Source organism: Sturnira hondurensis, unplaced genomic scaffold, assembly GCF_014824575.4.
Source record: "Sturnira hondurensis isolate 20B ecotype Veracruz unplaced genomic scaffold, ASM1482457v3 Scaffold0002840, whole genome shotgun sequence".
Taxonomy (NCBI): domain Eukaryota; kingdom Metazoa; phylum Chordata; class Mammalia; order Chiroptera; family Phyllostomidae; genus Sturnira; species Sturnira hondurensis.
In genome coordinates, this window is record NW_028075471.1 from 21,308,932 (window position 1) to 21,335,913 (window position 26,982).

At 57.5% G+C, this 26,982-nt stretch overlaps 1 protein-coding gene across 5 annotated transcripts in view; it reads left to right on the forward strand.

The window, feature by feature from the left end:
* Positions 1–26,982, forward strand: part of ABCA13 (ATP binding cassette subfamily A member 13) — a 132,659-nt gene that overhangs the window by 74,776 nt on the left and 30,901 nt on the right. For 4 of the 5 annotated variants that reach the window (XM_037041075.1, XM_037041071.1, XM_037041072.1 and 1 more), the window contains 9 exons: positions 240–436; positions 3,877–4,034; positions 4,124–4,354; positions 8,045–8,153; positions 15,768–15,990; positions 20,517–20,612; positions 23,764–23,833; positions 25,270–25,388; positions 25,605–25,692. In XM_037041075.1, the coding sequence (XP_036896970.1) occupies positions 240–436; positions 3,877–4,034; positions 4,124–4,354; positions 8,045–8,153; positions 15,768–15,990; positions 20,517–20,612; positions 23,764–23,833; positions 25,270–25,388; positions 25,605–25,692 (1,291 nt within the window). The remainder of the gene's footprint in view (positions 1–239; positions 437–3,876; positions 4,035–4,123; positions 4,355–8,044; positions 8,154–15,767; positions 15,991–20,516; positions 20,613–23,763; positions 23,834–25,269; positions 25,389–25,604; positions 25,693–26,982) is intronic. The other variant, XM_037041073.1, reaches the window with a different exon arrangement.

Below are 26,982 nucleotides of genomic sequence, written 5' to 3' on the forward strand. Positions count from 1 at the left end.
ATGTGTGGCGGCCCCCTCTGTCAGGGCACCCAGTGGAGGCCGGTTCCACTCTGACCACGAGGTGAGGGCAGCTGTGTCAGGGCCCCGTGCGGTGGCTTCAAGGCCTCCAGCCGGTGTCCCTGGCTCACAAAGCCCCTCGTCCGGTTGGTCATCTTATGGAGGGGAGTTTCCCGCAGAGCTCGGAGGGGCCTGGGGTGAGCGAGGGGTCTGGGATGATCAAGGGTCCGCTCTCCTTTCAGAACTCTGCAGGACGTGGGCTTGGTGCAGCATCAGCACCAGCAGGCCCGCGCCCTCTCTGGGGGCCTGAAGAGGAAGCTGTCCATTGGTGCCGCTGTCCTCGGCAGGTCGAGGACCGTGATTCTGGACGAGCCCACCAGCGGGGTGGACCCTTGCTCCCGACGCGGCATCTGGGACATCCTCCTCAAGTACCGAGAAGGTGGGGACAGCTCTCCCCTGGTGTCCTCCCCTGGGGTGGAGCTGGGAAGCCGAGTGTGAACAGACAAGTAACTTTCCCAGAAGGGGATTCTCCGGGGGCTGTGGTGGGGTGTGTGTTGGGTGCAGCTTCTGCAGTGTGAGGACTCGCTGCTCTGGGCCCGTCTCCCCAGGCTGCTGGCAGGGGCAGGGTCCATGCTTGTTGCACATGATCCGGTTGATAGTGACCATCCACACTGTCATTCACTGTGGAAGCACAGGGTGTCACAAGGGGCATTCCAGCTCTACCCTGGAGCAGGCCCTCCTTTCCTCCAGTGGGGAGACCGAGGTGCAGAGGGGGTGCCAGACACGGGGGCTTCACATGCCAGGAGGCCTGGGGCTGGGGGCCATCACTGCTCACTGCACGGCCGTGTCCTCCCGACGGGCCTCCAGCGGCAGCGGCTGACCACAAGGTGCCTGCCCACTGTGGGTCTCACGCAGACACCCGGCTTGAAAACTAGCCGGACCTGGCACGCAGCTTCGTACTTCTCCACCAGGGGGCACTGCAGAGCCATGTAAGGTGGTTTGCTGTTCTCTCCTGCCTTTTGGGTACAAAACCTTCTTCTTACTTAACCGGAAGCTGCGCTAGCTGGGGAGATCAGGGTTTGGGCGAGAGAGGATCAGAAGGCAGCGCCCTGTCCCACTGGTAGCTAAACAGAGGACTGAGTCATCAGATTCTTTCCTGGGGGTGAGGGGAGGCTGCCTGTCTGTCACTTGAAGCTGCGCATGAGCCGGGGCAGGAAGGAGAAGGATGACACAAAAGGGACAGGAAAGGGCCACTATGCTGTCCCTGGACTTTAGAGGGTTGTGGGAAGAGGAGACAGAAGGAGGCCTGTCTGAGCCAGTGGGTGGAGTCTCTTCCTCTCTGAGTGGGGCCTGGGGTGGGCACTTCCACTGGGATGAGTCAGCAGCGCCTACTGCTCCTCGGGGTTCCAGGCAGAGCAGAGCGGCCCCCGGAGGGGGAACCTGGCCCACTGTGATGCTTCTGTAGAGGGACCAGGTGGCCTCCTGCAGCCAGATGGAAGCGTGGGCTGAGACTTTGGCTGTGGCCAGGTGGACGGTGGTGGTGTGGAGGGCTCTGGAGCACCTGGCTCTAAAAGTGAGGCCTGGCAGGGGAGCACCGAGAGCATAGGGTGAGGACCAGCCTGCACCAGAGACCCTGACCCTTCATCCCCGACGGGCTGCAGAGCCATCTGTGCCCAGGACCCAGGAAGGAGGAACCATTGGTTTCCTGTGCTCAAGACCTGTGCACCAGCCATGGGGCCCACCGGCGTCATAGGTGACGATGCTGGCTCAGGCTGGGCTGAGTGGTCCCTAGCCACGCTGAGTGGGCTGAGAAAGGAGACCAGAGTGACAGAGGCAGATGTGGGTTCCAGGGCTCCTGAGCCTGTGTCCCCATGCGGACTGAACACTGCAGGCCCGCTGTGCTCCTTTATTTGGGAACTCGGAGACAAAAGCCTTGGGGCTGACGGCACATGCGAATTACAGCACAGTGGTGACGTAGGGAGGAAACCAGACCCGGCAGAAGGCCCGGTAATGGGCAGCTGTGTTCGGGTCCTGTTGTTATGGATGACCTCTTCCCTGCCGTCTGGGTGGGTTGGCACCAACACTGGCTTGGGGGCGCCCTTGGAAACACCCCGGCAAGGCCAAGGTGCAGGGTCACCAGTGTGAGCCTGTTAGAGAGGAGGCTTGAAGAGGAAGAATGTTGTTGAGAGTCAGAGCGTGTGGCGGTCCTGGGAACCGCACCCTCCCTGCTCTGAGAAACGGAGCCCACGTCCCTGCTGCATAGATGGCACGTCTTCGTTGGGCCATCTGCATGTGGCTCAGCCATACTAGGAACATCTGTGTGTTTTTGCTTGGTGTGTGTGGGCCGAGCTGCCGCTCTCGGGCAGGTGCCTGAGGGCACAGGTCAGGGCAGGGAAACGGGTTCCTCCGGGCTTCTATTCCCCTGCAGGTGGGGACAGACGCCCTGCCCATCCCAGGTGGTTCTGCAAAAGGGCATGGGCTGTGTGGAGGTGCTGCTGGGAAACAGACCAGAGGGCCACATGGGAGGGGCCCGTGTGGGGGTGCAGGGTGGTGAGGCCCCATGGGCACCCGTGTCTTCTCACAGTCCCTCACCTCTGGTGGAAGCTGTCCTGGACGAACCCTGAGAGCGTCATCCACGTTCTTCAGGGATAGAAACCCAAGTCGGTGTCTCCTTTCTGGTGACTTGTCATCTGGGCAGGTGTCACTGGAGCATGAGCAGCACTGTCAGAGTGCACATGGCCCAGCGTGCCGGAGGAGGCCGGCACTATGCCAGTCCTGAAGGGCGTGCCCAGGAGAAGCTGGCTGAGGTCTTCGGGACCGTCTGGGGGGTGGGTGGTCCCTGGGCCCCACTGCCTGCTCTGGGACACATGCAGGCTTTCTTTTTAGACACACCTCGTCTTCCAACTTTCTCTCTGTTAAAAAACACAAACTCAAGTGGAGTTATAAATGTGCTCCACCTGTGGAAATTCGTGTTTGAGACGAGGTTCAGTGTTTGAGGGCCTGGGCTTGCTGTTAGCTGGCCAGTGGGGACCACAGCAGCTCCCGTCGCAAGACTCTCTGTGCAAATGACCTGAGCTTCATGAAAATACCCTCTAGCTTCCCGGCATCATTCTTCTGCAGTGGGTCCAAGCCGCTCCTCCCCAGACAGAGGCACTGAGATGTGACGTGGTGGTGGAATTCACAGAGGGCCCTCTGGGTGGACTTTGGTTCCTGCTGGGCCCAGGGAAGCAGCTCCCTGGGATGGCCCCACCCTGCCAGCCCCGCCCTGGCCACCCCCCAGAGCACTTTCTGCACTCATGCCTGCTGCTCCCCACCATGTGTGATAAGTGGGTCCTGTGGTGGCGTCTCCCCTGGTCTTCAAGGCCATCCCGTGTGCCACGGCCACCTCCTGCTGTCACGCACGCAGCACAACGCTGTCCCATTTTCTTACACAATAGCTGCTCCCAGAGGAGACCCCTCCTCCTGTGACCCTGAGAGTGTTGCCTGAAGGTGGGTGAAAGCACCCGAGGGTCGGAAGACACAGAGCTGCCCCCCGTGGAGCCTGCTCCGTGGCCTGGTTCCCTGAGAGCAGGGTGGAGGGCTCAGGACAGGAACTGGGGGCCTCGGTTTTACCCTCTGTGCACGTTGGGGTGCTCCCGGGGTTCCGAAGGAGGGAGGGCTGGCAGAAGCTACATCACCCCAACGGTGTCTGCAGAGCGGAGCAGCTCAGGGCCCCCGGACCGGAGACCCGGTCTCTGTGCTCTGAAATTCACGGTGACATTTGTGTCGCCTCCCGGGCACCCGCTGAAGGACAGGTGGACGGGCACCTGCTGAGGGACAGGTGGACGGTCCCCTGGGCCTTCTTCATGCTGGTGCTGACGCCCCCTTCTCGGGACACAGGCCGGACGATCGTCTTTACAACCCACCACCTGGACGAGGCGGAAGCGCTCAGTGACTGTGTGGCCCTGCTCCAGCAGGGCCGTCTGCAGGGCTGCGGGCCCCCTCTCTGCCTGGCACAGGCCTGCAGCCCGGGCCTACGTCTGACACTCACAAGACAGGTGACCCTGGGGAGGCACCTTCCCATCCGGGCTGGGGACAGGGGTGCCCGAACTCACACCCACTGCTGATTTTTGCTTTGTTTGGACAGCCCTCCATTCCGGAGGTGGACGACCCAAAGCACACCGCACACGCCACATCCCTGGTGCAGAGCTATGTCCCGCAGGCGCACCTCCGAGACAGCTGTGGGCGCGAGCTGAGCTACGCCATCCCCCAGGATGCTGACCGTGCCGGCCTCAAGGGGCTCTTCCAGGCCCTGGAGCAGAACCAGCATCGCCTGCACCTCATGGGATGTGGGCTCTCGGACCCCACGCTAGAAGAGGTACCAGGGCTCAAGCGGCTTTGTCACTGGTGCTTTGTCACCGTCCGCTTGGGGACGAGGCGTGGGTGAGACATGGGGAGGGGTACAGACTCCTGTGTTTGCATTCATCTCTGGCTTCTGACTGGTGTCAAGCCGGACACCAAATAGAACTCACCACACCTGGCAGGCGGCTGCGGTTCCTTAAGGGAAACCAGTAGTTTCGTGTGGGAGAATGGTGGTGCACAATCCGGGATTGCTGGGTGTGCCGCCGCTCTCAGCAGCGGGTGCTGGCGGGTCGCCTGTCCTCCCTGGGGCTGAGGGGCCTGTGGGGCTGGGTCTGAGTCTCCCTTGCGTTGCCACGACCCAGGAGAGCGCTGTGGATTCAGAACAAAGCCCAGTGCTGCAAACCAGGTACAGAGCCCGGGGAGCGGCTCCTCCCACTTCCTGTGTTCCCCAGAAATGGTGCCAGCGCCCAGCCAGGGGTTCTGAGAACCAGCTGCCCTTGGCATCTGGGCCTGGCAGAGGGGCCAGGTGACGGCGAGAGCTGCGCTGCCGCTGCTGCAGGGGCCCAGGTGTCACTGCCCTCGCCACCACACAGAGAGTGTGCATCCCCATGGGGCCACGTGGTGACCTGAGTGCAGGTGACAGAGCCACAGTCACTCTGGGGCAGGCCTATGGGGGTCGCCATGCTGTCCCTTCCCCACCTACGTGGGGCATCAGCAGGGAGGCCACTCTGTACCTTTGACCCTCCATGTGTCTACGTCATGGGAGTTGCTTCGTCATGGTGTGACTTCTGAAACTTTCCACTATGCACCTGAAATATCTCTTTTTTTGCTCGGTGTTCATTATTGCTCTCCAAAATATTTTTATTTATGCTTCCCCCATCCATGTGCCTTTTGGAAATTTTGTAATCTCCTCTTTCCCCTGTGGTCTTTGTAAAGCATTCATTTGTGAAGTTGCACGTGGTAGAACCCACTTCTCTTGGTGCTGACAAGCTCATGGGGTCAGGGAGTCACACTGCATGGAAGACACAGGGTCCCTTGCTCCTGCCGTTCGCAGAGCGTGGCTCTTCCACGCAGCCGGCCTCTCGGCAGGCGGCCTCCCCAGCGTGCGTCCCAGCCTCAGTCACCCCCAGGAGCCTCTCGGCTGGCCGCAGCAGCAGCTGCCTGGTTACTGGGGAGCCTTTCTGGGCTCCTCCAGTGTCTTGTGGTAATTTCCACCCACGGCCTCAGTGCACGCTCTGCACGGAACAGGTGCTAAACAAATGCCCGTTGGTTGCTCTCCTCCACGTCCCTTTCTCCCGCACGCACACGGGCTGACAGAGAGGTCACCCTGTGAAGGACAACCGCAAGCGAAGGATCTGAGCTACACAAAGTGCAGTGTGTTTGGATCTGTTCGAGAAATCCTAAATTGGAAAGAGATTAAGTGCTTTAAAAAGCTTTCTTTTGTGTGGTTTAGTCTATAAAATAACTATCTCAACCAATTTTGTCCTTTCTACTTGGCAAGTATTGACTTTCCTGTCTCCTGCCTGGTATTGACCGCAGTTAGTGCGGCTGCAATCACCGCCGTGGTGCTTCCCTCGCGTCACCGGGCTCGCGGTCCAACGCAGGGCCCGGCGGCCTGCCAAGGAAGCCGATGTTGTTTGAAGCTGCACTGCGTTTCTTGTAAACCGTCGTCCCTGAGTGGACCCTCAGTCAACAAGGTTGAAATGTGATGACCAGGTTGTCACCATCTTTCTGACACGGTTTCCGCTTTCTCCTCCGGTGCAAGGACTGGTGCTGACCTGGGATGGTGCTGTGGGTGGAGGGGGCCCCGGGGGCCGGGCTTCCTGGGGGTGGGGTGGGGCTCGCACACCACGTCTGAAGCCAGGGCGAGACTGCCAATGGCATGCAGGTGGAGTGGGTTTTGGTATTTTCACAGACCCTTTTAGGGCCGTGCTAGGTTCACAGCCACACTGAGCAGCGGAGCAGCGATTCCCCACAGACTCCGCCTCTCCCGTCATCACCGGAGTTGTGCATTTTAAGTAATTCTGGATTTCTTGTTAATCTTCAGCACGGGCTGGCTGCTGTGGGAGGTGGGCCACCTCTTCCCTCGACTCATGTCTGTTCAGTGGGCTCCCTTGCATCTCTGTCAGGAGGGTCCTGGTGACAGCGGGGGGTGTGAGCTTGGGTGCCCCACCCTGCACACAGGGGTCAAGTGTGGGTCTTGGGGGAAAGAAGATCAAGTCCAGGCTGGGAGCAGGGGCCTGGCAGTTTCCCTGTGTGGAGAGCCGGGTGTGAGAACAAGGAACTGAGCGGACTTTGCTAGTCACTTTGGGTGTCCCGGTCCCGTCCTTCAGGAGGGCTGAGGGCTGTCAGCCTGAAGGAATGCCTGTGTCCTGGACCCACGTGACTGAGTAGCTGCCGAGGGTTGCTGGGTGGCGGTGTGCAGAGCCTCGGCATGGTCCCTGCTGTGTCCTCGCCATGGAATGCCACCTGGCATCCAGTGGCCTGCTACAGGTGGGGACAGGGTCTCGCCGCCTCCTCTGCCTGGGTGTGAGCCTGTCTGTCCCGTCCCCAGTGGTCAAGTGGTGCCTGCCAGGCTGTAACCAAACAGAAACAGAGGTTTGGCTGCCTGCTGCCACAAAAGCCAAACTTTCAAGGCAGGTGCTGGTGCCAGAGGAGGGGTTTATTCTGGCCCTTCCTGTTCATCTCGATGTGGACATTGTCTCCACCGCTCGCGGCCTCTGGGTCCTGTGCCTTCAGTGAGGGTCAGACGACACGAGGTGGCGCCCACAGCACGCGGCCGGCTGAGCCCCGCCTCACACCTGTGGTGCTGGAGCCTCCCACCACGGACCCAGGTGCTCGCTGTGGGACCCAGACCATGGGGGGCATGGCCTCTGCCGCACTCCGTGTCTCCCCACACTCACACAAAGACACACAGGTACGCTCAGCGTCGTCATGAACAGAGGAAGAGAAGCAGACATTTTGGAAGGTGAAGGTTGTTATGAAGAACGCTGCCTCCGCTGTGAAAATACGCCGTATGTAATTCTCAGTTATGTTGGAACGTGAAGTGAACGTGAATTGAACACGAAATCCACTGGGGGATAAGACACAAAGGAAGCTCTGCTCGTGAGTGGTTCTCAACTGGCACTGTTCTCGTTGTTTCTAACTGCATTCCTTATAACTGCGTTCGGAGAATGCCTGTCTGTGTTGGGGCCTCCTGTGGGGATGCTGCATGGCCCCGCTAGTTGGTGGACAGTGAAACATGTGATGTTTGTGGCTGCCGTCCTGCCCCCTGCTGCCACTGCTGTGAGGACGCCAGGGGGCAGCAGCGGGCTTTGTTCTGGGCACATTGAGCTCGCTGCGTTCAATGAATGAAAGACCTGAACAGCGAGGTCAGGCCCTTCTCCTCCACGAAGTGAGTTGGGGAACGCGCGCCAGCCCACAAGAAGCTGTGTTCGGCGGGGGTGTTCACTGGTGATGCTGCTCTGTGTGCTCAGGGCCACAGTCAGGTACACACGTGCTCACATCCTATGAGCAGTCGCACACCACCTGGCCAAGAACCAGGTGGCCTGAGAGTCTCCCCAATTCTGTGGACGCGTAAGTGAAAGACCATGCGTTTCCTGAACGTTGTCGGATTGACCTAACTGGGGTAATTAGGGCCAAAAAAATGTAGTGTCAGAGGAACATAATATACTATGGAACTCTCTCTGTTTTTGTTTTTAAAAAGGTGTTTCTGGCACTTTTGCAAGATTCCAGAAAGCAAGCTGATGCCGCTGCAGGGGCGGAGTCACAGTCGCAGAGCCTTGGGCCTATGGAACTGGGCCCTGGCTGCTACGGTGAGTGCAGGGCGCAGGCTGCATTTCCGAGGGGGGGACGCGAGCCACCAGTGGGACAGAGGCTGAAGGCAGGACGGGCCGGATGGAGCAGTTCAGACGCCCTTAGTGTCACCCTGCCTTGAACCAAAGGGCTGTGTGTGGATGGGACCGCTGTGTCCTGTGCACAGACTTAGCTTGTCACACAGGTCGTTTCTCAGTTTGTGACTTCAGAATGACCAAGACGGCTGCCCGGTCCTCTGCGCCTCACTCAGGGGGTGCCGGGATGCACGGGTGCTGGGCCGGAGCAGGCTGGCATGGGGAAGGTCCCACCCGGGAGCCCTGCCCCTGCGGGCTCCTAGCCCTCCACCTCTAAACTGTGGCCCAGGTTTCTCGTGCAGACGTCCATGTAGAGGCGTTGAGGTCAACTGGAAGCCAGACTTGCCTCTGAGTGTGAAACTGCAGCCCCAACACACCCCACAGTACAGTGTTTGGGAGCAGTGACTCCCCGTGAGCGCTGAGCCGGTGATGGCGGTGTGCAGGGCAGCCCACCGTGAAGCGCTCCACAAAACCAGGACACACAGTTGCGAATAGACAGACACACGCTGCTGTTGAGAGCAGACACTCCTTGCGCTGTGTTCTCACCTGCGTTTTGTGGGCGGTTCGCTTCCCCATGTCCCTCCTGCCAGGTTTAGAGATGCTGACTTCCGGTGCTGTCACTGGTGGGGGCTCCTCCCTGTGGGCTGGGTCTGCTCTCCCCAGTGGCCCACTGAGCTGGCCGTCTCTGAGCGGCTTCACAGGTGTGAGTCACGCCCCATACAACTTGCTCATTTGAAGCACACAGTTTGTCTGCTCTTTGATTGGGCAGGGTGCGTAGCCATGACCACTCTCAATTTAGAGTGTTGGTGTGACCCCCAGAGTGCCCTGTCTCCCCCAGCTGTCCCCTCCCATCTCTACCGGTGTGCCCAGTCCCGGCCATCTGGCGGGCTACTGCCCGTTGTGCTTTGTCACCTACCCTGGGCCTGTGGGGTAAGCTGAGTCACACAGTCTGAGTCTGGCCTCTCTGACACGCACCAGGGCCACTGGTGGTCGTGGGGCCACAGGGGCGGTGTTCTTTGCTCCTGACTGCTGAGCACGGTCCGTCACATGCATCCACTGCACGTGTCTGTCCGTCGGTGGTGCTCAGCTTGCTTCTGGGTTTGGGCCCGAACAGGCTGCTGTGAACACGACGTGTGAGCCGTCTGTGCATAGAGGTCCTCTCGGGTGGGTGTTTTGGGGTGCGGGCCGGACCGCAGGTGGAGCCTTTGGAGCAAGCAGTCATCAGGCCCTTCCTGCAGTGGCTGCTCTGCCTCCCATCGCCGCCAGCATGTGAGGACCTCCCCGCCGCTCCCCAGTGCTCTGTGGTCTAGAGTGGGCGTCGGGTGGGACCCGCCTGTGGTTTGGTCTGCGTTTCCCTGATGGCTTACGATGCTGGGAGTCTTCTCGTGGGTTCAGTGGCTGTGTGTACATCTTCCGGAGCACTGTCTGTGCCGATCTTTTGCCCATTATTAAAACTGGGCAAATGGTACTCTGGAGTTGTAAGTTTTTTATTTTGAAATTGTATAGAGTGTGATGTTCACTGTGGGTTTTTTGTAGATTGCTTTATGAGGTGGAGGGAGTTTCTGTCTGCCCCTTGTAATGAGTGTTCAGTCATGAAAGGGCACTAAGGCTTGCCAGTGACTTTCCCACATCTAGTGAGACAGTCATTCGTCCTTTGTTCACTGACTGGTTTTTGCTGGTCAGAACAGCGCTGCACTGACGGACTGGGACGCATCCCCCTTGGTTGCGGTACATGTTGCTGGGTTCCACTGGCAGCATTTTTTTTTTAAGGATTGTGGCGTCTGTATTTGTAATGAGTACGATCTGAAGCTTGCTTTTTTCAGGCTGTCTTTGTCTGGTATTGCTGTCTCGAGGACACTTACCTTATAGAACGAAGTGGGCCTCTTCCCTCTTCTACTTCTCGGAAATGTTTGTGGAGAGTCTGTGTTAGTCCTTTAAGTGCTGGTAGAATTCACCAGTGAAGCCGTGTGGGTGGCAGTTTGCTTTGTGGGTCATTATTTTGCTGAATAATTCAACAATTCAAATGGTCTATTTGTTCTTGAATCAGTTTTGGTGCTTTGTGTCTTTCTAGAAATTTTTCTCACTTCATGTGAGTTGTCTAGTTTATTGGCACACAGTTGTTGTACATAAATAACATTTATTTGTAATTTCCCTTATTTACCTGTGTTTCTAGTAACCATCCCTTTAAAGTTTCTGATCATTTGTGTCTTGTCTTTTTTTCTCAGCTAATCTAGTTAAGAGCTACCCATTTGTTAATCTTATCAGAATCGGCTCTCAGTTTCATTGATTTTCTGGATTGTTTTTCTCTTTTCTTCTTCACTCACTTGAGCTCTACTTTTTATTACTTCATTCTTGCTGCAAGTTTTGGATCTAGGTGGCTGTATTTCTCCCAGTGTTTTCAGGTAGAAGTTCACACTGTTGATTTCAGATCATCGTCCTCTCATGGCACCACCGTCTACAGCGTGAACATCCCCCCGAGCTCTGCTGGGGTGCACCCACGTGCTCTCACACCTCGTGTGCCCACCGTCACTCACCCTGCAGCGGCTCCGAACCGCCCTTTCCACTTCTTCTCTGGTCCCCTGGTTATTTAGTGTGTTGTAGTGTCTCCATGCATTTGTGGGTTTGCCCTGTTTTGCTGGGGCAAACTCACTCTAGATTAACACATTCAAGATTAACAATTTGGTGTGGTTTTAATCCTCTTCAGTGTGTCACGGTGCATACCGTGGCCTACGACAGGTCTCTCCTGGAGACGGCCCTGCACTGTAGGGGCGGGGGGCTGTTCGTGGCGGCGGGGGTGGTGGTGGTTTCTGCACTCCTTCGGCGTCGGCTGTGTCCTTCCTGATGGTCGGGAGGATTACTGTATCCATTAGCAGCGCCTGAGTACTGCTGTTTCCAACATTTATTGTTCATTTGCCTTTCCCTGCCTTTCATTCTGGCGGCTTTTCTTCCTGGTGTCTTGGGGCTCCATAAGGTGCATAAGTGACCACAGTTTTGGTATTTTCCTGATGGAAAAGGCTGCTGCACACTTTTAAGAATCTTCTTTTGTTTCTGTATTTTTCCTGCCCCCTTTAGCCATGTTGACATTGTATCTGATGAAATAATTCTTGCAAGAACTTGTGGACCATCCTTGTCTTCCAGTGGTTCCCTCCATTGGACAAAGCCCCCTCTTTTTGCTGGAGCCGCCCTGCTGCTTGTGGTTCTGCAGGGACGGTGGAGGGGGCCACCCCATGAAGCTTCCTGGTGCCCTCCGGTTTGCTGGACGAGGTCTCTGGGTCCTGTCCTCCATGTTTTCTTTCACCTCGGAGTTTATGACGGGGGAGAACACCGAAGAGGGCGTTAATTGGTGGATCTGTTTATGTGTCTGCGTGTAGTTATCATGGCGAAGTACACGTAACATCCACTTCGCCGTTTTCAGCATGCCGCTCCAAGGTGGGTGCAGGTTCGCGTTGTTTGGTGTTTGGCAGTCGGCCCTGCTCACCCTCGAGGGGCCTTGCTCAGCCTCCTGGGTGCAAGCCCCGCCCCCGCCCCCTCCTACCCTGACCACTGCCCTTCAGCTTTCTGTCTCGTGCAGCGGGCTGTCCCTGGTGCCGCATACGAGGGGAGCCAGAGCATGCTTGTCCTTTGGGACTGGCTTATCGAATCAGCACAGTGACGTCCAGGCTAGTCCGTGCTGTGGTGGGTGTCAGAGCCCCACTTTCTCAGACTGGACCGTGTTCTGTTGCATGTGTATTGCACGCCGTTTGTTTACTCATTTGTTCATGGGCGCCTGGCTCGCTGTCACCTCATGAGTGTTGCAATGATGCTCTCCTTTCCTTCATGTCGACGTGAGGATGGACTTGCCAGGCCTGTAGGCATGCGTCGCTTCCTGGAGGGGTCACCAGCCCCTTCCGGGGCTCACCCTCCCGACAACAGCTCACACGTGTCCCGGCTCCCCCCGTTCTTGCCAGCGATCGTCATGCTTCTGTCTCTGTGGTCACAGCTGTGTACTTGTGTGTCAGGATGGGTGGCATTGTGGCTTCAGTTGATGCTTTCCTCAAAGTAGTGACATGGGCCATCTTCTTAGGGGTTCGATGTCCATCTGTACACCTTCTTACGTCTTCTTTGCAGAAATACCTGTTCAACTCCTTTTCTTACATTTAAAAAAAGACTTTATACTTTCAAGTACTTTTAGGCTCATGGCACAATTGAAAAGAGCATACAGGGAATCTCCACAGACCAGGTGCTCCCCCCACACAACCTCGTCCACTGTCAGCCTCCAGACCCAGGTGGGGTCTGCAGTCATCATCAATGGGCCTGCACGGCTGTTAGTGCTTCCCAGAGTCCACAGCGCACCTGGGAGTCAGTGCTGGGTGCTGGACACCTCCAGGTGTGCGGCGTGCATCCCGCACTGGGGCGTCGAGCAGGGCGGGCACATCGCTCTAAACAGCCTCTGTGCTCCGCCCCTTATCCCGTCCTGCCCAACCCTCCCTCACCTGCCTGGCCCATGGGTCTTCCTCACCTGGCCGAGTAGTAGAGAGTGCAGAAATTATTTTATAAAAGACGACTTTTCTCTGAAAGGACACTCACCAAAATGTGAGTTTTCCTAGTTTAACATCAGTGCATTTAGTGAGTTACGTTTATTGTGCGTGTGCTGTTCTGTGGCACACTCTGCTTGTCTGGTGTTAGTGTGTCCCTGCACTCATGCACTCACATGTCAGCCCTCGAGTTTCTGTTCTGCTGAGTGGGTGTTTCCTCCTCCACTCAGTGTATCCAGTCGTGCGGACGCTTCCTTCTCTTTGTCATTATGTGTCACTTTCTGTGCCGTGACAGTGGCCCCTGTGTTTCCCCTCTGCCCTCCTCCACCCAGCCTCCCCAGGCCGTCCCCAGCCCTCTGTGTGTGGCCTTGGTCATTCAGGTGTGCGCTTCGGCCAGTCGCCCCCCGGCTCTGTCCAGCTCCCTTCCTCTCCGACAGTTGCTGGTCCACACAGATGTCTCCTTGAAAAGACGACATGGCCCCTCTGAGATCACTGTATCACCTGTGACACCGGGTAAACGATCTCCATGTCAGCGCACATTTCACTGCACGGTTCCCATGGTGGATTAATGTGGTCCCCTACAGGGTGGTGGTAACTTGTTCAGTCCATCCCTAGTCTGACGTTCCAGCTGTTTGCAGCTTCCTGCTGCTGTGTCCTGTGAAATGGGACAGGGACACCCCATCTCATTCGACGTTCCTGATGGGTCTCTTCCTTCTCTGGCAGCACTGGTGCCAGGTTGGGACTTGCCAATTGATGGCACACATGGGTTTCCTGCTGTGTGGCCTGCCCCCACGCCCACCCCCAGGCCTGCGTAACGAAGGCCAGGTCTTCTAACACTTGGTGGCGTTGGGTGTTAGCGCTGTCTTCGGTCTTCGCTGTGTCGGTGAGCCGAGACTTACTGTTGCTTTACTGCAGAACCACCGTCTGTCGGCTGCATTGTGGACTGGTTGTCAGGTGCGTATTTGTGCACACTGTTGGCTTGTCTTTCGCTTGGGCTACTCTTTGTTTTGAAGGTGCTTGGTGATGTGGAGCTCGCGTGCTGGGACACACACTGGGCCCTCGATGTTTTGAGTCATCTCTCACTTGGTGCTAAGTCGTTTCTCACTAATGTTTGAACAGTGGGAGCTGCCCAACCAAACACGAAAATCTCTGCCATTTTCCCTGAGCAATTTGTTGGTCAGGGCACACAGAGATGCCTAATTATGGCTGTAACCAGAATCCCTGAGTGTAATTGTACTCATACGTCAAATAAGACAATTCATAACAATTTGGTTCAGCATTTTAATTGTGTCTGTTAAATTATTCATGCGAATACTTTTATGAGTTTAGCCATGAATATTTGATTGGTGTTGATTCATGGCCGTGAACTCTCCCAGCCCTTTGTTTTTCCCATTTGTGTCAAACTAACCCATGTGGAAATGTGGGGAAGACTCCTTTTTCTCCCCACAAGAAGAGCCCCCCTTGCAGACTTGCTGAGCCCCCCTGATGAGCACTCACTGTGGCTACAGGGTGGTGCCGGGCCTGGTCTGGCAGCTCACTCAGTGCAGCAGTAACGACCCCCATCACCTAGAGGTGGGTCTTCTAAGTCCTCCCGTACACCGGAGGCAGACGTGGGTCAGAGAGGGCCTGCGTCATTCCAGGGCCACATAGCACACTGGTGGCTGCGGCCCAGTCCCAGCCCCGGTCTGTGCGGACTGAGAGCAGAAGCATTCTCTGGCCCTCGACTGGCCTCTGGGCTGGGCAGGGCGTGTGGCCGCCCTCCGACTCGGCTCCCACACCACCACACCAGGTGCATTTGCCGAGTGACCCCTGTCGTCTTTCCTCTCTGTGCCACCTGCTGCCTGCACCTGGGCAGGTGCTGTGTCCGGCAGGCAGGGGCTGGCTGCGTGGGCAGTGAGGTGTGAGTGTCAGAAGGTGCTCCTCAAAGGCTCACTCGTGGGTGTGACTTCTGGTAGAGGCGACCAGCAGCATGGGGGACCCCACGCCACCGACCCACCGCTGGCCCTTCTGTTCCTCTGCAGCCTGAACAGGGAGACACTTCTCTGCTAGAGAGCCAGTGAGCTCTGTAGCCAACAGCTGGTGAGGAAACCAAGAAATTATCTCAGGGGTCGTTCGGAAATCCAGGGGGTGGCTGCCGAGGCCACCCCAGTTGTTTTGTCTGAGTCAGAGGATGCACGTGGTCATCCTGGCAGATGTGCGGACAAAAGGCCAGGAGCCAGCGCCACCTAGCGCCACCCGGCATTCTCACCCACGAAGTGACTTCGAGGGTGGGTGTCCACATGAGAGATGCAGCACGTGCATGTGATCAAATCTGGCTGCGTCCTGCACCTCTCCACACTGCAGTCTCCACGTGCTGATTTAGTGCCTGCTCTGGGGCCTGGGCTGCCTTGGGTCCCTGGGTGGCTCTGTGGTGTCTTTGCTGGTCAGGGAGAGGGGCCGGCAAGATGGCCTGCGCAGCTGACACGGGGCTCACACTATACTTCCTGGTTTGACCCTGTGGCCCTCTGTTCCCCAGGGGCCACATTGGGTTTACTGGGAGCACGGGAGGAGCTCCAGGTGCAGGCCCCCCGGGCTCACCTGAGTGTCTGGGGCCGGGCGGGGGCTGGGGCAGGCCCAGGCCTCTCAGGGATTTGACCGGGTAGACACCTTGGGAAGAAGCTGGGCCGAGATGGAGGAAGCAGAGGGCGGGCTGCCAGGGCGTGAGGTTTGCCAGGGTCGCCTTGCTCCTGTGTCTGTGGCGTACTTCGCGCGGATGGAGCAGGCTTGTGTCAACCAGTAGAAGGGAACACACAACTCTGCCCTGCATCCTGGACCGTCTGCTGTCTCCCCTCAGACACAGGCCACCGTGGAAGTCTGTTCTTATCACTGGAGTCCCAATGTGCCCTGTTGTGTAGGGCTTTTCAGAGCGCCCCTTCTGTGCAGAGTGTTTCTGGGCTTGGAGCCACCCCTGGGTCACTGACTGTGGATGGAGGGGTCACTGGACTGGGGTCCTGAGTGACTCAAGCTTGGCCTTCTTGCCCTGCAGATGGCACTCCTGCCAGCACCCGCACCCAGGCAGCCGCACTGCTGACCCAGCGGCTGTGCCACGCACGCCGGGCCTGGAGTGTCACGCTCTCGGACCTGCTGTTGCCCGTGCTCTTCGTGGCCTTGGCCATGGGCTTGTTCATGGTGCGGCCTCTGGCTGTCGACTACCCACCCCTCAAAATGAGCCCTGGCCATTATGAGAAAGCCGAAACATACTTTTTCAGGTAAGAGACCTCTTTGGGGAGAGACCTTTCCTTTCTCTTCAAAATTGTGTCAGCCGGAGGACAGGCGACACCAGCTCGGATGCTTTTAAAAATTTCCATACACGCGTGTTCTTGTCACCTGCACAGCTGTGTCCACCGGGGCCCTGGGGAGCACGGGCTCCACCAGGCGTGTGCTCAGGGCCAACGCAGCCGGCCTGGCCTCCACACCCCTCCCCAGGGCCACCTGGTCCCTCCGTGAAGGAGGACGTGGTGACCCTGGCTGAGAGGCGATGGGCCAGGCCCCCACCAGCCCATGACCAGAGCAGGGACTGAGCAGACTGGACCTGTTCCAGGACTCTTACGGCTTTGGAGAAGCAGGTAGATGGTGTATGTCACAGAGCCCTCGCGGTTGCCCTGGGACCACAGCCTGTACCTGCACGGCCCTGCAGAGCGATGTCTACTGGTCTCTCCCTGTGGGGCCGGGCCCCTGTGCACTCTGGGCCAGGCCAGGCCTGGCTTTGCAGCCAGAGTTCAGACCAGCGTGAGTCCTGCTACCAGATGAATCTGTATAGGACGTCCTCATGTTGCTGGGGTCTCGTTTCTCTGACGTGAGAGTGGGGTCCTGGGGGAGGGGTGGGCCCTGACCCCTCGTGTCCTGCCCCTTGGTTGGGTGGCAGCCTCCAGGTAGAGTTCAGCACAAGTCATGGAGGAGTGCCTGGTACAGGCTGGGCCTGTGTGTGCGCCCTTCTCGCCCTTGGAGGTTCTCCTCAAGACCTCAGCCAGGACTTGGCATGGCCTGGTCTCCCACTGTGGGGGCATGTGAACAAGGCTGTTCACGGTGAGGGCACCAGAGCTGAAATGGCCCTGCCTGGGTTGGGGACGCGTGCTTCTTCATGCTGTGAACTGAAGGCGTCGCACTGTAGCCTTTGGCCAGTGGCTTTATTCACTCTCATGCCTCACCCTCCAGGGTTCGAGGACAAGAGAGGGCTCATGATAGCCTGGCATGGGCGTGTGCGTGTGTCCCCAGTGGCCCTCCTCTAGGGGCTTCCTGCAGTTTCCTGCATGCGGAGCCCAGGCCTCCGCCCCTCCTCCACTCCCACACTCTCCCAGCTCCTGTGTGGGAATGGCCCACCCCACAGCGCAGCTTTCTCTCACCTCCTTGGGGCCAGGCAGGGCCTGCGGGGAGGGGTCTCTGAGTGCCGTCCTTTGGAGGATGGGTCCTTGCTGGCGCTGGGCGCGCGCATTCTGCATCTTGCCTTCAAACTGCATTCACATGTTGCCTGGGCCCTGAGGAAGAGGGCCCCGACTGACTCTGCCCAGAGGAACTCCCACAGGGCTGAAGACCTCCCTGGGACCTGGCTGCTTGTCAGCACCCAGAGCTGGGAACCTGGGGGGAGGGCAGGCAGGTTACTCCCTCCCCTGCCCCCTCCAGGAGCCCCAGGTCCCCAGGTTGCGTGAGGGGCTGGAGGGGAGTCAGTGAGCAGCACAGAGACCCTTTGGGGTGAGGTTCAGGGACGTGCATTTGCCCAGCGGAGCTGCGGGTCGCTCTGGTGCATGATGGGGTGCTGGCTTGGAGGTAGCGCGTGGCTCCATTTGGGAGCTGCCTAAGGAGGTGCAGGAGGCAGGGGTGGCACAGGAGGCGCTGACACTGCGCCCCAGGGCCCTCGTGCTCTGCAGGCGCTGCGAACACAGCCCGGGGGTTGAGGGCGGCCTGGAGGGCAGTGGAGAAATGGGCGCTGGAGTTTTTCGGCAACAAGGACAGTTTAAAGCCAGTGTTTTTTTAAACAGTGACCTTTGGACCTAAGCAAAAAAACAAATAGTAAGAAGTAAACCATAACTTTAAACTTTGCTCTTAGTATTTATTCCAAGTACACTGTTTTACGGGTCAATACTTTTTTTTCTTCAGAAAAAGTGTTTCAAGATTTTGTATTTGTTCTTGGGCTGATCGGTGAGAGGAGGGCGACCTAGCAAGTCTCCACAGATGCCACGAGTGATGCGCTCCTCCACGGGCAGCCTTCCAGTGGGCGTGTGTCTCTGTCACCGTGGGAGTGTTTTCTCATTTGTCGGGGACTCGAGAGCTGTTCGTGCAGAGGTCGCGCTGCCCACTCATGGGACACAGCTTTGTTTTGAAACGTCAGCATTTCTCATCGTTGCGTGTTTCTGGCTGTGGCTGTAGGGAGTCCTATTAGGCCAGTTATAAACCACGTTGAACTGAGCAATAAAAAAAAACAGTTATTTTATTAGCAAAAATGGATTTACTTGGGAATAGCAGAGAATTGTCATGCAGGATATATAGCAAAAAGTGTCGGCGAGTCCAGGGAACAAAGGAGAACATCACAGAGAGGAGGGAGTGGGGAGGGTGCTGGGAGTGCAGGGCCTGAAGCGGAGTTCGGGGCAGTGGTGGCTTCCCACTGGCTGAGTGCCCATGGTTCCCACTGGCTGGGCTTGCTGCCGGGCAAGGGGAAAATCCCCCGCCTCCTGTGAGTGTTGGAATGCCGGGCACGTCCCCCGTAGGCTGAGTGACTGAGACCCAGGGCTGGTGCTGAGGGTCTCCCTAGATTGGAGTCAGGCCTTCCACCTCCAGTTTGAATGAGGGCTCCCCCATTCATGCTCACCTGGGCCTTTGAAAGCCTCCACTGTGTCCTATCGGGGGAAAGGCAGTGTTCTTCTGTAAGGACCCTTTCCGGGTTTGGGCGCTGTGGAAGACAAAGCCATGCTCTGCAGAGATGCGAAGCTGATTCTGTGTGATGAGTTTGCCTTTCTTCCCCATTAAAGTTGCTCACCTCTGAAAGGTAGGGCGCCAGGGAAGGCCGATTTCAGGGAAGCTGAAGGAAGAGGTAGAGATGGAGAAGTGGGCCTTGCACTTCAGCTTGTTGGTGGTCTCCTAGTTTGTTCAGCAGAGTGTTTCCGAGAGTGTGTTTCCCTCCCACTACTGCCCTTGGTGCAGGGATTGTTCCAGTAATGAGGGAAAGAAGCCCACAGTTGAAATACAGTGGGGATGTCATCTGAGTCCTGGGGCGGAAAGAGAAGAGAAGAGGAGTCGGGGTGGGGGGAGGGGCTCACCGAGAAGGGGCTTGGTGCCCAAGGGCTGGGGTAGTTTCCAGCTGAGGAGCAGGAGAGGGTGCCCTTCAGAGCGGGCAGCACCTCAAGGCAGGTTCCCCAGATCAGAAGGCACTTCTGCTGGGCTGGGCTGCGCTGGGCTGGGCCGAGCGCAGCTCCCTGGTAGAGAACCTTGGGGGAGTTTGTCCAAAGATGGTGAGGCCTGGGAGTGTGGAGGGGTTCACCTGCTGCTTCAAGGCTCCTGGGCTGGTGGCAGGGAGCAGGTGACCCGTGATGAGCATAAAAATGTGTGCCTGGAGCGTCAGAGGCCCGCAGAGGGGGAGGGAAGTCAGGAACTGATGCAGACCCCACTGCGCAGGGGCCACTTTGCACACTTGTGGGAGGTGCATCTCCTTTCCGGGCTTCACTGTCGCTTCCCAGATGTGCTGGTTCAGCGACCCTCACCTCCCGGACCCCGCAGCTGAATGCCAGTGGCAACCCAGAAAATTGTGCGGGTCCGATTCCCACTGCCTTGAGCAGAGAGAGACCTGCCAGGGAAACCGGTGGTTGAAGACTGAGCTGAGGCTGCTTATGCCCCCAGGGGAAGCTGGCCGCTGTGGCTTCTGTAAGGAAAGCCATTTCTGTGCATTTGTTAATGTTGCACTTCTTCCTTGAAGATGCGAGGCTGCTGTTCACATGCGTGTAACCTCATGCTGATAAGGCCTCAGTCCTCCTTGTTTTGGGGGTCAGTGATCCCCAGGATGGTGCCTCAGAAGCATTCTGTACCAGACGTGATGGAAGTTCTAGAAAGTGATAAATCTATAGTCTTCCATAAACTCTGTGAGGCAGAATTTTAATTAGTTAAAATGAGCCCTTCTCCCTATGGTCTCCCGATCAACAGAGGGTTAAAAAAATCATTTCCTCCATGTTTTCTCCAGTGGAAACAGTGGGTGGATGAGACGTCCCGTCATTCCTTTCCATGCCCCCCGGGACCAGAAGGGGTGTGCCCCACAGGTGGCTTGGAGGGGGTGGCCTGGCTCTCAGCCTCGCTGCTCGGCTGACAGGGGAGGCCTGTGCCAGTGAAACACGCACTGTCACCCCCCAGGGCCCTGCTGAGGCCTTCCGGACGGGAACTGTGGTTCTGGGTGGCTCACACACAGGAACAGAGGCACAGACAGGAGAGGCCATTTTACCTCGGGACTGTGCCGTCACAGAACACTGTCAAGCCCAACTGGAGTGCCAACGGTAACAGATATAGATTTCAATGTGGTGACACAATGCAATGTTGTGCAGCCTCCGAAATTCACTTTCAAAGCATGTGAAAGCCCCGAAGATGGCAGCGTTCCAACACAGAGTGAGAGGATGAGAACACTGCGTAGGTGCACGCACGCAGCGCAGGTCTGCGGGGCATCCTGGAGTCCCTGCTGCTCTGGCTGCCCCGTGAGCACGGGCTGTGATCTCAGGGCCAGTTCTCCCAGCCCCACAACATGTCCTTTGTCTCCTGACAGCAGCGGCGGTGGGAGCGATGACATGGAGCTGACCCGGGTGCTGCTGCAGACGTTTGGGGAGGAGGGACTGCTCTGTGCCGGCGGAGACCCAGACCCGTAAGTGCCGCTGCTGGTGCCTGGGTGCTGCCGTCTGTGGGTGCGGCACTCATTCCCCCACCGCACAGGGACCCTTCACATGGGGGCGGGCTAACATTGAGCAGATGCTTGGGACGTGGCCACCCGAAGCGGCCAGAAGTCAGCTGTGCGAGGGTCCCCTTCTGTCCTCGGTACACACAGGGTCTATGCTATTGTCAAACATGTCGGTCAGTAATTGATAGCATTCAGTTTATTTAATAAAAACCAGAGCTAAACTCTGGTTACAGTTAGACAGGAAACGTATATTAACTATTGTTTACTTTTAGGGAAAACGTGAGCATGTGAAAAATTAGCTGTAGTTTTTTTTTAACTTCAGGGACTTCAGTTGATAAGTTCAGTTTGGGAGTGAATTACTTTGAATATTTTTTTCCTGGCATGAAAATGGTCATATAGAGATGACCTTTTTAATGAAAACTTGATAAAGCACGTCTTCCTTGACAGACTTTCCCTCCTGCTCTGCTCGGCCATGCTTTGTGGGGGTTGCATGCACTGCAGGGCTGTTTGGGGACTGGGCCCGTTGTGGGGGTGCTGCAACAAGGCCCGCGAGGAGGACATGACGGCATGGTGAGGGCAGCAATGCGTGTGTGCAAGTGATGGACGCAAACGCCCTGACCTCGGCGCAGTGTCGGACGTCACTCTGACCCAGGATGCGAGTTCCTCCCTGTGGCCCTGTCGCCCGTTAGCTTTGGGACTGACCCACTACTGACGGTCTCGGGGAAGAAGAACCCATAGAAAATCAATTATGCTCTTCCCCTCTAGTGTTGTCTGGAAAAGCAGAGTGATTTCTTGAGCTACGTAAGAGCTTCTCTGGTGATGCTTTTCTCTCGGTTTGACTGAAGCGAGTGGAATGAAGGCGCATTGACAGTGGGAGATGGAAAGGTGGTCTGGACCCTGAGGGTGTGGTTCCAGCCCAGCTGGGCCACAGAGACCTGCCGCTGGCAGAAAAAGACAGGTCGCCGTCTGCCCTCCCAAGAGGAGAAGAAGGAGAATTAGTGCAGAACACACCCGAAGTTCTGCTTGCATAACAGCCATTTGAGGTCCAGGCTCTTTACAAGCATGGACGTGGGTCCCCAAATGCCCCTCCCCACTCAGCCCTGCCTGCAGATGGCCCCGGGCCTTTCTTCTAACCCCCCCCCCCCCCCCTGCTGGCTCGTGTTTGGGTTTCTCCCTTCACTTCCAGAAGTCCACGCAGCCAGTCTGTCCTAATGCATCCCTGTTTTGTAATGGCTTCTCCCCTCTCAGTGGTCTAGATCACAACAGGCCAGGCTGTGGGCTGCCTCACATGAGGGGTGTGAGCATTTCCACTAACAGTGTTGGTGTCCATTCGACCCCAGTCACGATCAAGTTGCTGAGGGCGCAGGCCGAGCAGCAGTCCATACTGCGGACGAGGCAGTCTCCTCCTCAGAGAGTGGGGTGTCACTGACTCCGGTGGGTTCCAGCAGCGACCACTCCATGGCTCCTGGGGGGGGGGTCCTTTGAAGTGACACGCTGCATCCTGCTCACTGGCTGTCTTTCTGTCACTCGCTCTGAGCACCGTGTCTGGGGGACGCGTGGGGTTTCCAAGTCTCATGCGTCTCTCTTTTGAAGGCAGTTGAGTGCTCTGAAATCTGTCGTGGAACCAATCCGACCTAGAACTGAATCTTCCTGGAAGAGTAATTCAAAATTTAAAATGTGCCAAAGTTGCTAACTTTCACAAATAATGGGCAGGTTTAATCATTTAGTTTCCTTTGACAAGTCTGATGGCCTAGTGACACTCCAGTGCCGATTTCTCAACTGTTTCGGAGGTAAAATGGCTGTGTGCACATCAGGCGTTGTGGGAACCGGCTGCCTGAACCCGCCTCTTGCTCTCCCTCCTGCTCACCTCATGGCCAGGGTGCAGTGCACAGCCTTCCCTGAGCCTCAAGGGGAGGTGCTCCTGACCTGGAATCTGCTGGGCACTGCCCTGCTCAAGGTGCAGCTCCAGGGGTGCAGCTTCCACTCTCCAAAGGGAGCGGGGCAGGAGAACAAGGGCGGTGTGGAGGAGGCAGGGGGGCTCGGTTTCCTGCAGAACTTCACTGTCCTAAGCACTGGCTGGTAGTCCCAAGGGCTTGTGGCCGGGGCATGGAGGAAGCAGGGGCAGCGCACCGGGCAGAGCAGGGAAGAAGTCACTTTAGACAGCAGTGACCAGACGCAGCAGTCTCCTTACACACCCTGAGGGTGTCCGTGTTGACTTCCAAGTCTCTAGCCGAATCCCCACGAGGTAACTGTCCAGGAGCAGGGCATCTTCACATTATTTCTGATATCAAGAAGATTAAATGGAAACTGCATTTTGCTGATCGGGGTCATGGAAACGCCAAGTTCCTTTTCACTGGACTGGACATTTGTCCCCTCCGTGTCCTGTGCTGGAGCAGGACGGCCCAGAGCAAAGAGCCAGGCTGGAGCTGAGGCCTGCCTTCTGCACGCAGCCTGTGGTGACCGGGCCGGGCCGCCATTCACTGCCCCACCGAGGGGCTCACAAGCCTGATGCCAGTAGAGCAGCAAAAGTGGCTTTTCCCCTTCTTTCCCAATTTTTGAGTACATAGGAATAATGGTCCTCACTCGAGCAACTTTTGATTTAAAAAATCAAAGTGTGGGGTCTGCAAGGAAGAGAGCTCCAGGGGAGCTGTGGAGTGAGGAGGTTCGAGCTGTACCTGCAGGCCATCTTCACGGCACTTTCTGTGGTCTTCACAACACTCTCCGTGGCACCACCTTTCTTCGCACAGGAACTGAATTGCTGCTTTTCCATTGAGTGCTGATGATCCTGGCCTCATGTGGGAGAGGGACCGAGCTGTCACCGCATTCACTCACTGCTGGGTTGCTGCTGAAGGTGCTCGAGGTTGGGAGCAGCAGCCTCAGGACTCTCAGCAAGGTCCCTGGGGGCCTGGCCCTCCCTTCCCCACAGCAGAGCACCACCGACAGTGGAGCTTGTCTGATCAGGGACACTGCTGTCAGGTCGGCAGCCCAGCCGGGAAAGTGCACATAAGAACCGGGCGCTGCTGGGCAGGCGGGGTGCCATCGTAGGTGCTCAGCCACTGGACCCGCCCACGGCGGCTTTGTTGCCTGAGCCATCTCTGCTCCTGTGTCCTCCCTGCAGGAAGGACCCTTCCTGTTGGCGCTCGGACCCGCTGTTTCGCCCAGACGCCCAGGCTTCCTGTGGCTGCCTGGTAGGTTTCTGCAGTGGCCTGATTGTTTTTAAAGGCGGAACCTTGAGGAGCAGCAATGCTGACTTCACTCGTGATGCTGCACTGTGGTTAGCTCCGCGTGGTTCAGTTCACGTGGGGGGACATGGCCCCGGGGAGCTCCACTCCTAGAGTGACCCCTGAGACAGCACAGGTGGTCTGCAGGCTCACAGCCCCCTGCCCCCACCCCGCCCCTAGCCTTGCCCTCCCTCAGAGGGAAACTTCCCAGTATTTCAGGGCAGGCTGACAAGGCTCTTGTCACATGACTGCCCACTTGAGTCCCCAGAGATGTAGCATGAGCGCTGAGATGCCACTTAGCTCCCTGACAGTGGCAGACCCCTAGTGGGCACAGGTGAGGCCCTGTCCTTGTCACTCAGGGCTGCTTGGCTGCCTGTCTGTTTGGGGCACCCGCTGAAATCTGTCTGTGAGACTGACTGCGATGCACCTCCACGGGGACTCCGAAGGCATCAGTCAGAACTGTAGGCCTGTTCCCCCAGCAGCGGCTCACAGGGCTACGCCAACTGACAGAACGGGGAGAAGTGTCACAACCCAAGGTCGGGACTGTCCCCGGTGCACTGCCTTCCCCGCACCTTCCCAGAGTGAGGAGGGCACCAAGCCCTGGTCCTGACAGGGCAGCCCGGGGCTGTGGCCCAGGCTGTATGGGGTGCCGGCCTCACCTGCTCCTGGGCGGTTAATCCAAGGTTGGAGCCCGGCTGGTACCCAAGTGAGCCCCAGCGGGGAGCCATTTAGTTTCTCCCCGGGGCTCCCGTGCTTCCCGGCTTCTCACTCAGTTGGCCCCACCGCTGCTGCTTGGTGCCCAACGCAGGACCACCTCATGGAGAGGGTTTCCCTCTGAGTCCTCACAGCTCTGCCCACACTTGCAGACAGCCAGGCACCTGACGTCCCCAGCGTGAGTGCCTGCCAAGGTCCTGGTGGGTTTGAGGTGTCAAGATGTGCTGTGCGTAGCTGTATACAATGTGCACCCACGTTTTGGCCCAAACTTTCAGGAAGAAATTATTTAAAATTAAAATTATTTTAATTTTTTAATTCGGTTATTTGTTTATATTGAGATACTTGGTTTTTTATTGTAGAGAAATTTTAGTGCTTATTTTTGAACATACAAATATCATTGCTTTCTAGAGTTACACTTCTAATGCATAAGCATAAAAGAATTTAAAACATTTATGTAGATACAGAATTATTACTACCCATGTATAATATGCCTCCTTGTTTTTCTCCCAAAGAATTTGGGCAAAAAAGTGTGCATTATACACAGGGAATACGTGTATAAGAGGCAGCAGGTAGTTTAGTAAAAACCAAATGCTTCGGAAAGTTGCCCTCAGGTAAGGGTGGTGTCAGGAAACCTGCTTGTGGGTGGGCCCAGCCGAATTTCTCTTTTACCTCCTGGGGCACCGTGACAGACCTGCCCGAACACCAGCACCAGCGCCCCCTCCCTGACCAGCCGCCTGGGCCACACGCTGCTGAACCTCTCAGCCTCCCGCCTGGAGGAGCTCCTGCTGCTGCCCAGCAACCAGCCCCGGTGGGTGCCGAGCCACAGTGCCTTGGAAAGCCTCTCATGGCAGGCGCCATGTCTTAGGCCACGGAAGGTCTAGTCTGAATGGCAGGGCTCAGGGAACACCTTGGGGGAGGGGTGACCGGGCCCTGACTGCCCAGGGTCTCGGGGCAGCAGGTATGCGGTCCCCTTTCGGGCGCCCCCCTCTGGAGCGGAGTGCTAACCCGTGGCTGCTGTTCCTAGGCTTGGGGGTTGGTCCTTTGGCGTGCGAGCCCCGGGTCCTGGTCCAGAGGCCCATTCTGTGGCGGCCACACCGAGAAGCCTGGCCAAGGTAAGTCTCCCGTTTCCTTTTGCTGCTCCTGGTGCAGATGGCATGTAGGGAGACCTGGCACCCAGACACACCCGGGGCACAGGGGGCTGAATGCCATCCAGGGGCTTGTTCCTGGGACAGAGAGAGCTACATGTGCACGTGCCCTTTGAAGGGCAGAAGACAGAACAGCTTTCCTCTGGACTGTGTGGCAGACGGCCCCTGTTGCGGTCAGGATCGGACTCCACCTGATGGGCCTGAAGCGAGGGAGAAGGTGGTTTTCAGGGACATCCCCAGCCAGGGCCACTCTGAAGGTCCCGGGGTCCCTGGGAGCAGAGCTCTTCCTTCCCCATGGGGCCTGACCGCTCCTCCTCTGGGAGGTTGCTGGGCCCTGAGGGCACACAGAGAAGCCGCACCTCATCTGGCCAGCACTGACTGCACTGCTGCCGGGGATGGGGCGGAGCCCCTGGCACCCCTCGGCTGGTGCGTGGAGAGGGCAGGAGGACCCGGGTGGAGGGGGATGCCTCTGTCCCCCAGCAGGCCTCAGGAGCACTGTGTCTGCACAGCCTTCAGGTGGGGACGAGTGGCAGAGTCTACGCTGTAAGTTCAGCGTGGGAAGTGTGCTCCGGTGGTGTCCCAGCTGAGGAAGAAGGCAGGGGAAGGGCAGGTGGTGGCAGAGGTGTGGCCACTTGTCACAATGCACACGTGAGCCTGGAGGAGGGGCACCCCACCCTGGCTTTGTGGGGGGGCTTCCATCCCTCCCGGAGCCTGGAGAGCTGGTCGGACGAGGGCTTGCGTGCTGTGGCTCACTCAGTGAATATAGGCCCTGCAGAGGCATTTCAAGGCGCCATCCCAACAAGAATGTCAGCGTCCACACTGTGCTCCAGGGGAGGGTCTCACATAGTGGTTCCTGAGGGAACGTTCACGTCGCTGTGTGACCCTTGGAGGCCCTCCTCAGCAGGCAGGAGGCGAGGAGGTTCACGGCTTTATGAGAGACGTGGAGACTCAGAGCGGCCTGCATGCCTCGGCTGGTGTTTGAACCTAGGCTGTGGCTGTGGTTAGAGCCTGCCTAGTTTGTAGGAGTCATTCGTTTCCTCTAAGAGTATGGAAGCCTTTTCACCTGCACTGACCCCACCGTTCATGTTTATAGGGGCTGTGTCTTTGCGGGCTCGGGGCCAGCAGCAGGGCGGCCCCTCTCTCTCTGCTGCAGGCTGTGCCGGGCCCACGTGCCCTCCCACGCCCCCTTTCCTCTGTGTGCTGATCTGTCTCTTGTATCGACGGTTTTGTAGGGGCTCCCGCCGTTGTGATGTTGCT